This window comes from Salpingoeca rosetta, assembly GCF_000188695.1.
Source record: "Salpingoeca rosetta unplaced genomic scaffold supercont1.31, whole genome shotgun sequence".
NCBI lineage: Eukaryota > Choanoflagellata > Craspedida > Salpingoecidae > Salpingoeca > Salpingoeca rosetta.
In genome coordinates, this window is record NW_004754903.1 from 94128 (window position 1) to 104945 (window position 10818).

Below are 10818 nucleotides of genomic sequence, written 5' to 3' on the forward strand. Positions count from 1 at the left end.
ACACGGCGTGCCCGGCCTCGTGGTAAGCCACTGTCGTCTTCTCCTCTTTGCTCAGCACACGCGTCTTGCGCTCAAGACCAGCAATGATGCGCTCAATGGCCTGCTCAAAGTGGTGCATGTTCACGCTCGTCGCAAGATAGCGCGCAGCAATCAGCGCTGCCTCGTTGCACACGTTTGCAATGTCGGCGCCTGGAGGGGTGTGTGTGTGTGGATGGGATGGAAGTATAAGAGCGAGTGAGCATGTACGTGAAAGAGCGAGCGAGTATGCGCGAGGGGGGGGGGTGCGTGTGCATACATATTTGCATATGAATACGCTCTTCTGCCGTGAACGATGTAATGCGTGCAGGGCTGCGACAGCGTCACAAAAACCACGGTTACACCCATTTCAACACCTCAAGTTCCACCACAGCAGCAGAAGCAGCAGCGTTGATGTGCTGCTCACCTGAGAACCCTGGGGTGAGGGTGGCAAGCTTCTTTGCAACGTCGTCCTTGTCCAGCTCCGTCTGGATGCGCGACAGGTGAACGTTGAAGATGGACCGACGACCCTGCACACACACAAGAGGGAGGAGCGTTATTCGACGATGGTGCTGAGCGGAGAATCGAGAGTGATTGTGGGTGTAAACGTGGTAACCCCAATGCCCGAAACAACACACACACACACACACACACACACACACACACACACACACACACACACACACACACACACACACACACACACACACACACACACACACACACACACGGAGCAAGTGCTGTGGTTTGCGCACCTTGATATCTGGCAGGTCGATGGTGATCTGTCTGTCAAAGCGTCCGGGGCGGAGGAGGGCGGGGTCAAGCACATCCTGCCGGTTCGTGCCTGCAAGCACGACAACATTCTCAGAGCTCTGCATGCCTGCACCAAGAACAAACCGAGAACAAAGGAGATGTGGAGGATGCAAAGGATGGGTGGATGTTTTCGTGAGAGCAAGCAAACAAGTGACGCATCACGAAAAGTGTCACGCAATCACAGACACACATACACACACACACACATACACACACGCAATCACGCACACACACACACACACCAATGCCCTTCGTACCCCCCCCACCACCACCACTGCTGCTGCTGCTGCTATGCGCACCGTCCATCTCGACGAGGAGCTGGTTCAATGTGTTCTCGCGCTCGTCGTTGCCGCCGCCAAAGCCGCCGGACTTGGAGCGCGCGCGGCCAACGGCGTCAATCTCATCAATGAAGATGATGCATGGCGCGTTCTTCCGCGCCTCCGCAAACAGGTCCCGCACCTGTGCACAGGTAGGTCGTCGCAGTGGTGGTGATGGTGGTAGTGACAGTGGTTGTGGTTCGTTGGCATGAGCATTGACAAGGGTTGGAGAAGGAGGTGACAGGATGGGGGCGGTTGCAAAATCACGGGATGCAGGCACAACTCCACTCACTGCACAGTCCACCACAGCCTACCACAGCCAAGCACCAGGTCCCATCACCACCACCACAAGCACGCTGCCACAGCACCACCATCATCCTCATCGCCACCACCACCAATCAACTGACCCTGGCAGGACCGACGCCAACGAACATCTCGAGAAACTCCGAGCCCGAGATGGAGTAGAAGGGGACATCTGCCTCGCCAGCCGTTGCCTTGGCCAGTAGCGTCTTGCCCGTACCCGGCGGGCCAGACAGGATCGCGCCCTGTGGCCATGCAGCAGCGGTGGTGGTGAGCATGGTGGTGACCATGGTGATGATGATGGTTGGAGAGGACGAGCGAATCAATGTGCAAGGAGGATGATAGCTCCACGTTCATAGCACACACACACACACACACACACACACACACACACACACACACACACACACACACACACCTCTACCAACCCAAACCGCAATGCAATTCTTTCAAAAGACCTGCCCCCCCCCTTATTAACCTTCCACCCCCCACTCGCAACTGCTGTGTGCGCGCGTCACCTTTGGGATCTTGGCGCCAAGCTTCCTGTACTGCTCCGGGTGCTTGAGGAAGTTGACAAACTCGAGAATCTCCACCTTTGCCTCGTCGCAGCCCGCCACGTCCTTGAACGTGATGTTGACGTCCGTCTCCCTGTTGAACTTCTTCGCCGTGCTCTTCCCAAACCCAAACATGCCCTGGTGCAGTGACAGGCGAGTTTTTGTGGTTGTTGTTGTTGTTGTTGTTGTTGTTGTTGTTGTTGTTGTTGTTGTTGTTGTTGTTGTTGTTGTGTGAGCGGATGCATGTTGCGTGTTGCGTGTTGCGTGTGTGAGGGGCGTAGAACACACGTCAGCTAATGTGTATGAGGGGAAGCAGACACGCATGACGTGCAGCGTGCACACAGAAACAGCCACAACTTTCACACAATGTTCCCCCCTCTTATTCCCCAAATCCCGCCAGCATCGGCTTTTATCACGAGGCGTGGTTTGTATCAACTCACCCCTCTGCCGCCGACGCCGCCGCCCATGGACGAGACGCGGCGCATGGAGTAGAGGATGAGGCCAATCAGCAGCAGCGTCGGCGCAAACCGAAGCAGCTCCCGCCTGGTAACGGCAGCGGTGGTGGCGGTGATGGCGGTGGTGGTGATCGATGTATTTCGTGAGGCGAGGGATAAGCAAGCAAGTCGACGGATGGACATCGAGAGGGAGAGAGGAGCGCATACACAGACACACACTCACAGACAGGCACACACGCACACAGACAGACAGACACAGACACACACATACGCACACACACACACGAGAGCGCACACACATACACACAAACACACACACGAGAGCGCATAAGCCCCCCCCCCCCTTGAAGCAACGTACGAGATTGAGATTTCGTTTGCGTATGCGACGGGGACCATCTCGGCTGGCCTGAGCCCCATCTCCCGCTGTGCTGCGTCCAGCTGCCGCTCAAATGAGTCCACGCTGCCAATCGTAAAGTGGGCAGCAGGCTCTCCGGGCTGCGGCAGCACACAGCGCCAGCAGGAGGTGGTGGCACGTGGGTGGTTGGTTTTCAGTGGTTTGGATTTGATGAGTGGTGGATTAAATGAGTAGACGCTGGAAGGCAGTGAATATAACCCCCCTGACAGACAGACAGACACACACACACACACACACACACACACACACGAGAACAGCGGCGCTTACGTGGATGGACCCCTTGACGTACACGCGGACGAGTGTTTGGTTGACGACGGTCAGGTGGTCAACCTGTTGGTGGCGGCGGTGATGTGGACACGGTGCACGCGATGGATGAAGGACATGAATGAGGTGGCATGTGCACAAGACCAGCATTGCCGCTACCATGCGTCACTGCAGCGTCAGCCGCCAACATACAATCCCAAGCGAGTCCACATACGCAGCAACAGTCATGTTTCTCCCACCAACCACGTTCCCCACATCACCCCAATCTCCCATCTCCTCCATCTTCGCCCCACGAGTACGAACCAAGCCGCGCTCGAGGTAGTTGGTGCGGAAGTCCTGCCAGTGGATCTCCCGGCCCTCGCGCGGGGTGGACAGGAAGAACATGCTGGCAACACCAGCAGCGGCAAACGCAACAATCACGCCCCGGTTGTTGGGGTCCTGCAGCCACTTGAGCACCTCATTGCTGCTGCCGCCGCTGCCATCACCACGCCCGCCATTACCACGACCACGACCACGACCACCACCACTGCCACTGCTGTTGCTCTTGCCACTGCTCTTGCCACTGCTCTTGCCACTGCTGCTGCCGTCGCTGTGCTCGCGTGGGCGCTGCTCGGATGCAGGCCCCTTTGCGTCGTCGCCTTTGCTGCTCTCGCCCTCGCGTTTGCCGGATCGCCCGCGCCGCGCACCGCTGCGCTGCCCGCGGGGGAGAAACGACTCAAATCCTAGGCAGGCGTAGCATGTGTGTTGTGATGAAGGGTCGTGAGTGGGGTGGTGGTGATTGGGGTGGGGGTGGTGGTGGTGTTCGTGGGTGGGTCGAGCACATGCTCGTGGTGAATATATCCTTCCATTTGTATGCGCGCACATGTGTGTGTGTGTGTGTTGGGCATGTTCTCTGCACCCTTTCCTCCTTACTCGCACTCAACAAGCAATTGGATCGTCCATTGTTGTTCGCACCTCTTGGGATCTTGGCCCGGGCAGATTCAGAGATGGTGAAGCACCGGGCAAACACGGGCTATGTTGTAGAATTGAAACAGCACGGCCACAAATAGGTGAGCACACGTCAAACAGAAAGGTTGGGGTGTGTGCGCGCGCGTGTGTGTTACACCTCCCACACACACACACACACACACACACACACACACACACACACACACACACACACACACACACACACACACACACATGCATACAGCGTAGCGTACCGCGCGCGCAGGTGCTTGTCGATGTGCCAGTGTCAATCCCCGCCCTGATGGTGAGTGACAGCCACAAGGAAAACACGCGAGATATTAGCATGAGCGCACATTCGAGCTCACACGAAACGCACGGGCGCAAAAGGCAGCGATACACAGAAAGGGTGAGAAAGCGCAGCACAGCTCGCCGTGAAAACACACACACACACACCTACACACCTACACACGCACGCACCCACCCACCCGCACACACACACACACACACACACACACATACCTACACACACACATACTTACGAAGCGCGGATGACAGCGGCTGAATAGCGCGCAGCATGGTGCGCTGTCGGGTTGGCTGGCGTCGGTGTTACTGTTGCTGCTTGCCGTTGCTTCCCCTGAGCCCTTCTACTTCCCCGTGGTTCGCTGACGCAGCAGTGACAAAGCAAATCATCGTTTGTTCAAGGTCAGGGAGGATGTTTGCATGTGCGTACATACATCTTGAGATTTGCAACGATACCTCCATCGAGACCGTCTCCACTTCACCCACACCCACACCCACACACACGCACACACACACACACACACATCCACACACACACACATCCACACACAGACACACACACACACATCCACACACAGACACACACATACACACACACACATCTTCGCATACACGCACACATGGCACCGCGTCACGTCACGTCGTTCAACCACGCTCCGCACCTCCCATACTCACTGCGTCGACGTCAATGTTGATGATGACGAGCACTTTGGTTCGGTTGGCTGCTCTGTTGTCGTCGTTGTTGCAGGTGTTGCTGCACCACAGTCGCAGTGTGCCGTTCTCTCGTTGCAACCCGAAGTCGCTACGCTTTATGCTGTTTTTCTTCGAATCTTTTGATTTTCCCGGTTCTTTCTAAAGTGAATCTGGCGAAAGTTGCGAAAGGTCGTTCAGCTTATGCAGAGCGCATGCGAGCTGCCTTTTTCCAACCACGAGCACAGCCCTCACCCTTCCTCTCCCACCAGGTGAGCGAGCGGATATGGGGTAGTGGTCGTGCTGCTGGAACTGGTGGTGAACATGGTCGTGGCAGTGGGTGGCTTCGAGTAGAGGAAGCGATGCAGCGTGCGTCATGTGCACGCGTGGGGCGCGCGCAACGGTGCACGCGTAGGGTGGTGAGGACTGGAGAACCAGACCGTGGCAGCGTGCAGTTGCACCTTCAGCTCCCACAAACAAACACACTCTCAAGCGTCGACGCACAGCAGCTGTGGCCAGCAAGTGATGGCGCTGGTTGCGTTGCACCCGCGGCTCACAACAACCACGTTGCGGATTACGGCTGCCTGTTCGTGACAAAGGCCGTAGTGGTGGAGCATGCGCTGCTGACTTCGATGACAGACACGACTGATGATGACACGATGAGCGGCAGCAGCTTCGCGACATGCGAATGTGTGAGGCCGGAGAAGAGACACCACGCAACTGGTGGATGTGATGCAGAGCCACTCACCACCATCTCGTTCTCTGGTTGTCGTTGCTTGGCTTTGCAGGTTCCAGAACGGCATCATGAAGACGCTGCAGGCCACGCGTTTCATCACAATCCCCGAGGGCGGTGAGTCTTTTGTTTTCGATGGAGCGAGTGCGCAACGCACATGCTTGTGTGTCTTGCACCGGGAGACGTGCGTGTGTGTGTGTGTGTGTCAGGCACTCCCTTGCCTCGCATCTGCATGCCAACCTCTGCATGCCCACCTTCCCTGATCCCACAAACTCTTTAACCCTTCCTCACCGCACGCACGTTCACACACATTAACAACGACACCAACTGCTGCCTTTGTTTTGTTTGTCAACCCGCCATTGCACGTACACACATCACAGTCACGGTCACCATCAAGAACCGTGTCGCTACCGTGACTGGCAAGCGCGGTACCCTGAAGCGTGCCTTCAAGCACCTTCAGCTCGAGGTCACCCGCGTGTCCGATGAAAAGATCCGCGTCGATGCTTGGCTCGCTGACCGCAAGGTGTGTGTTGTTGCTGTTGATGAAGTGCGGGTCCTCCAGTGGGTTGTTGTGTTGCTTGTGGTTCGACAGCTTTGTCGGTGGCACGCCCGTGTGTGTGTGTGTGTGTGTGTGTGTTCGTGCGTGTGCGTCGGAGGTGGCTTCGGTGATACAGCACACTGTGTTCGTGTTTTTGATTGCCTTCATGTCAATCTTCGACGTTTGCCTCCTGTTTGTGTGGGTCAGTGAAGTAAGTTGGCCCATCACCCCCCGCCACCCCCCGAATCATGTTGTTTGAACTCAAGCACGCAATCGTCTCACCATTTTGATTCTCATGTGCCGTGTGCTTGTGTGGTGTTGGCATGTGTGGTTTGATAGGCGCTGGCCTGCGTCCGCACTTTCTGCACGCACGTCATGAACATGATGAAGGGTGTCACATACGGCTACCGCTACGTGCTCAAGGCCGTGTATGCGCATTTCCCCATCAACATGCAGGTTATTGATGGTGGCAAGGCCATTAACATCAGGAACTTCCTTGGCGAGAAAGTCACCCGTCACGTGTGCATGCACGACGGTGTCATTGTCAAGGCCTCTGGCAACAAGGACGAGCTCTACGTTGAGGTGTGCAAGCAAGACCAGTTGTTGGTGTCCAGAAGGGGGGGGGGGGAGCTGTAGTGTCTTGCGCGTTTGACATTGTTGTGGGTTTATCGCTTTAGTGCTGTCGTGTGTGTGTGTGTGTGTGTGTGTGTGTGTGTGTGTGTTCCCTGCTTGCTTGAGCTCACCAACGCTTACGCCTCTTTTCTCTGTCGTTGCTGTTTTTTTTTTCTGGTGTCTCGTGCGTGACAAACAGGGCAACGACATTGAGAAGGTGTCTCTCTCCGCCGCCCTGATCCACCAGTCGTGCCTCGTCACGCGCAAGGATATCCGAAAGTTCCTCGACGGTGCGTCTGCTGCGGAGTGTGCGTGTGTGTGTGTGTGTGTGTGAATCAGCGTGCGTGTTGAATGGTGTTGTGTTGGTTGCTTGCCATCACACATGCCCTCATGTTGCCTCCACCCCCACACCACCCTCCTTCCGTCTTGCAGGTATCTACTGCAGCGAGACCACCACCATCGACCCCATTGAGGAGTAAACTGACCCCCTCCCTGGTTGTTGTTGTGTGTGTGTGTACACTGTGCTCGTGATGCTCCCCCGCTCTGTTTCCTTGACTGCCAAGAGAATAAACCTTGACACATACCTGCACACGGCGGTTTGAGACGAGGAACTGCGAAAAGCACGAGAGAGAGAGTGTGTGTGTTTCTGTGGGGTGGTGGGGGGGGGTGTTGGACGTGGCCACATCACACACACACACACACACACACACACACACACACACACACACACACACACACATGCAACGGCACTTCATCTTGCAGAAGCGCGAGTTGGTGGAGCTTGCCACGCGCATTGACCGCAACACCAATGCCACAATGAAGTTGAAGGTACGCGCCTGCACAGTGTGTGTGTGTGTGTGCATCTGTATCTGTATATGTTTGTGGATGCATCTGTATCCACATGCATGCGTGTGTGTGCCTATGCATCTGCGTGCGTGTGCGCGTGCCCTTCTTCTGCTCCCACCCGTCCCCTAATCAACAACTCTGCCCCCCCCAACTTCACACATACACGGAGCAGAAAGTGGATCTGGTCTTTGCTGTGATTGGCACCATCAAGCGCAACGCAAGCATGTCGCTGCTTGACCGGGCACCGCCGGAGATCGTCCCATACCTCAAGCCTGCACTGGACATCATGCTCAAGACGCCCTCCTACACACCCACACCCGGCCCATCCACATCACAGGCGGCAGCAGCGCCCGCCCCTTCGACATCAGCTGCCACTTCAGCACCCGCTGCAACCTCAGCATCTGGACCAGCACAAGCTACCAAATCACCACAGCAGGCAAATCAACAACACCACGCTCAACAGCAGCAACAGCAACAGAAGTCAAAGAAGCTGAAGAAGCAGGGGTCACGAACGGGCAGCGAGAGCAGTGACCAGCCACCAACCAAGCGCGCGCATTGCACGCCTTCCCCAAAACAGAACCAGCAGCAATCAAAGAAGTTGCCAAAGCCCAAGTCACCCACCAAGGTTCGTCATTCCAAGCCAATGCCAGTACGCACGACCTATGGCAAGCCGAGTCAGCACAACTTATCAGCATTAGCAGCAGCATCATCGTCGTCAGCATCGGCGGTCGTGGCGAGCAAGGCGCCCAGCGCTGTGCCTGCAGACAATGCCCCGCGCCTTACACGCACGCGCAGCGGTGGCAAGAAGAGCGCACACAGCTCCCCCACAAAACACAGGAGAGCAAGTAGCAGCGGTAATGGTGGAAATGGCAGTCGTGCCGGTGTCAAACCACGTGGCAGCTACAACAGTAACAACATTAACAGCAACAGTAACAGCAGCAGCAGCAGCAGCAGCAGCAGCAGCAGCAGTCGTGATCACGGTGGTAGTGGTGGTGGTGGTGAGTCTGGGCAGAAGACCGACCAGACGTCAAGTCCCAGCAAAGGCAGGAAGAGGAAGGGCAGGGCGAGGAAGAAAAGCATGAGCAACCTCAGCAGCAAGACGGGTGCACGCGGAGGTGACGCCAGTGCTGCGACCAAGTCGTCATCATCAGCAAACACTTCGAGCGCTACCACACCCGCCACCGCTGGACCCAGTGCACCAAGCATGCAGAACAGCCCAGCTAGCAGCAGCAACAATGACAACAACACAAGCGTGCATGCAGGCACTGCAACTGACCCCGCAAGCACCACAAGCACCGCACACACAACGCCAACAGCAACACCCACAACGACAAGAACAACCACCACCGCCAGCAGCAGTGGCAGCAGCGCCAGCGCCAGCGCCAGCAGTCGTGGTGGCGGCGTGCAGCTACAGAGCACCCTGTCTGGCGTGCGGAGTGTGTGGCAAGCGTTGCAAAACGACACACCACTCAACATCAGCGGTGCTGTGGCACCACGCGGTTCCCCCTCAACCCCGTCCGCCTCACGCCCACCTGCGTCATCGTCGCCATCATCATCGTCATCGTCAGCATTTGCGGTGGCGCCAGCAACTGCGGCGGCAACGGGGTTCAAAGCAGCATCGTCGTTGTCATCGTCGTGGTATTCTTCATCACCGTCACAGCGCTCAACCCCGCGCACCCCCCAAGCACCATCACCAGCAGCAGCAGCAACAACAACAGCAACAACAACAGCTGCTGCTGCTGCTGCCTCTGCAAGTGCCCTGCCCTCATTTCGATCATCATCGTCAGCATCGTCGTCGCCATCATCACGGTCGTCATTGCTGCCGCCGTGTGCAGTGCACGATGGCAGCTTCACGAAACCTTACTCCCCCGACACCGCGGATGGCAGTCGCAAGCCATTGTTTGGGCAGCAGGCACAACAGCAACAGCAGTCACAACAGCAGCAACAGCAGCAGCGGAGGGCGAGTGTACGTCTCAATCAAGTTAACGGGCAGCAAGGCAGCTCAAGCCATGGCAATGGCAGCAGCAGCAGCAGCAATGGACAGGTGGCGAGGAAGAAGAGCAAGCAGCACCAATACCCATACCACCAGCAGCAGCAGCAGCAGCCATATCAGCAACTCCAACAACAGCAGTCATATCAACACCGGTACCCATATCAACAACAATATCCACAGCAGTATGTGGATGGCATCATATCAACACCATCAGCACCAGGCGTGCTGCCACCATCCTCTGTCAGCGTGACACAGCACGTGGTGCCAGGTAGCATGCTGCCACAGGCCTTCCCGTTCCCTGGCCGCACGTATGTATCCGTCACCGCTCCTGTCCCGGGCGCGATGCAAACACCATCATCATCATCACCATCATCATCATCATTGTCATTGTCATTGTTGCCATCGCCAATGTCATCATCGTCATCACTGCCAGCAGCAGTCACACCAGCAGCAACAGCAGGATCATCGTCATCATCTGCATCGCTGATGTCCCCTTCGTTGCCGCGAACATATGTGGCGGGGAATGGGGGCAGTGTGCACTTATCCACAGCACAGCACATGCAGCAGCAGCAGCACCCACAACAGCACCCACAATTGCGGCAACAATTTCAGGAACAGCTCCAAAAATACCAGCAGAGCCAAGAGCAGTTGCAGCAAACGATGCAGCAGACGATACAGCAACTGCAACAGCATCATCACCAACGGGTACAGACAAACCTGCGTGACATGTTTAAGGGTGACAAGCAGAAAAAGCGGCCACACCAGCAGCACCAGCAGCACCAGCAGCACCAGCAGCATCAACGTGGCACTGGCGGTAGTGGTCGTGGCCGTGGACGTCCTGCGTCATCAGCACGCCCTGTGAATGTAAGCCCTTGCTATATGTTGTGCACTCTACCATGTGACGTGTCGTGCCATGTCATGTGCTGTGGGTGATCATCATCATCATCATCATCATCATCATCATCATCATCATCATCATCATCATCATCATCATCATCATCATCATCATCATCATCATCATCATC

At 56.3% G+C, this 10818-nt stretch overlaps 3 protein-coding genes across 3 annotated transcripts in view; 2 read left to right on the plus strand and 1 right to left on the minus strand.

Annotated features, from left to right (window-relative positions):
- The window catches only part of PTSG_09695 (AFG3-like protein 2), a 7330-nt gene extending 2106 nt beyond the window's left edge, over positions 1 to 5224 (minus strand). The window contains exons 1-14 of the mRNA XM_004988993.1: positions 5057 to 5224; positions 4621 to 4743; positions 4336 to 4379; positions 4088 to 4145; positions 3437 to 3855; positions 3137 to 3199; positions 2813 to 2949; positions 2440 to 2542; positions 1964 to 2137; positions 1553 to 1690; positions 1128 to 1287; positions 771 to 895; positions 443 to 545; positions 1 to 189 (exon numbers count right to left, since the gene is read on the minus strand). The exon at positions 1 to 189 is cut by the window's left edge and continues 122 nt beyond it. Of these exons, the coding sequence (XP_004989050.1) occupies positions 1 to 189; positions 443 to 545; positions 771 to 895; positions 1128 to 1287; positions 1553 to 1690; positions 1964 to 2137; positions 2440 to 2542; positions 2813 to 2949; positions 3137 to 3199; positions 3437 to 3855; positions 4088 to 4145; positions 4336 to 4379; positions 4621 to 4657 (1750 nt within the window). The 5' untranslated portion in view covers positions 4658 to 4743; positions 5057 to 5224. The remainder of the gene's footprint in view (positions 190 to 442; positions 546 to 770; positions 896 to 1127; positions 1288 to 1552; positions 1691 to 1963; positions 2138 to 2439; positions 2543 to 2812; positions 2950 to 3136; positions 3200 to 3436; positions 3856 to 4087; positions 4146 to 4335; positions 4380 to 4620; positions 4744 to 5056) is intronic.
- A 7-nt stretch (positions 5225 to 5231) lies between these two features.
- PTSG_09696 (ribosomal protein L9) lies at positions 5232 to 7545 on the plus strand. The gene is made up of 6 exons (XM_004988994.1): positions 5232 to 5343; positions 5860 to 5921; positions 6185 to 6327; positions 6682 to 6924; positions 7154 to 7244; positions 7387 to 7545. The coding sequence occupies exons 1-6, from the start codon at positions 5276 to 5278 to the stop codon at positions 7431 to 7433; spliced, it is 654 nt and encodes a 217-aa protein (XP_004989051.1). The 5' UTR covers positions 5232 to 5275; the 3' UTR covers positions 7434 to 7545.
- Positions 7546 to 7692: 147 nt separating this feature from the next.
- PTSG_09697 (uncharacterized protein) overlaps positions 7693 to 10818 on the plus strand; it is a gene marked incomplete at both ends in the record, with an annotated part of 5815 nt that continues 2689 nt past the window's right edge. The window contains 3 exons of the mRNA XM_004988995.1: positions 7693 to 7782; positions 7973 to 8474; positions 9636 to 9766. Coding sequence (XP_004989052.1) covers positions 7693 to 7782; positions 7973 to 8474; positions 9636 to 9766 — 723 coding nt within the window. The remainder of the gene's footprint in view (positions 7783 to 7972; positions 8475 to 9635; positions 9767 to 10818) is intronic.

Bases quoted from the DNA above. Each gene is read 5' to 3' on its own strand.
- PTSG_09696 (XM_004988994.1), top strand. From the start codon at position 5,276: ATGCAGAGCGCATGCGAGCTGCCTTTTTCCAACCACGAGCACAGCCCT. The intron at 5,922-6,184 runs GTGAGTCTTTTG...CACACATCACAG, and splicing joins CATCACAATCCCCGAGGGCG to TCACGGTCACCATCAAGAAC. The intron at 6,925-7,153 runs GTGTGCAAGCAA...CGTGACAAACAG, and splicing joins AGGACGAGCTCTACGTTGAG to GGCAACGACATTGAGAAGGT.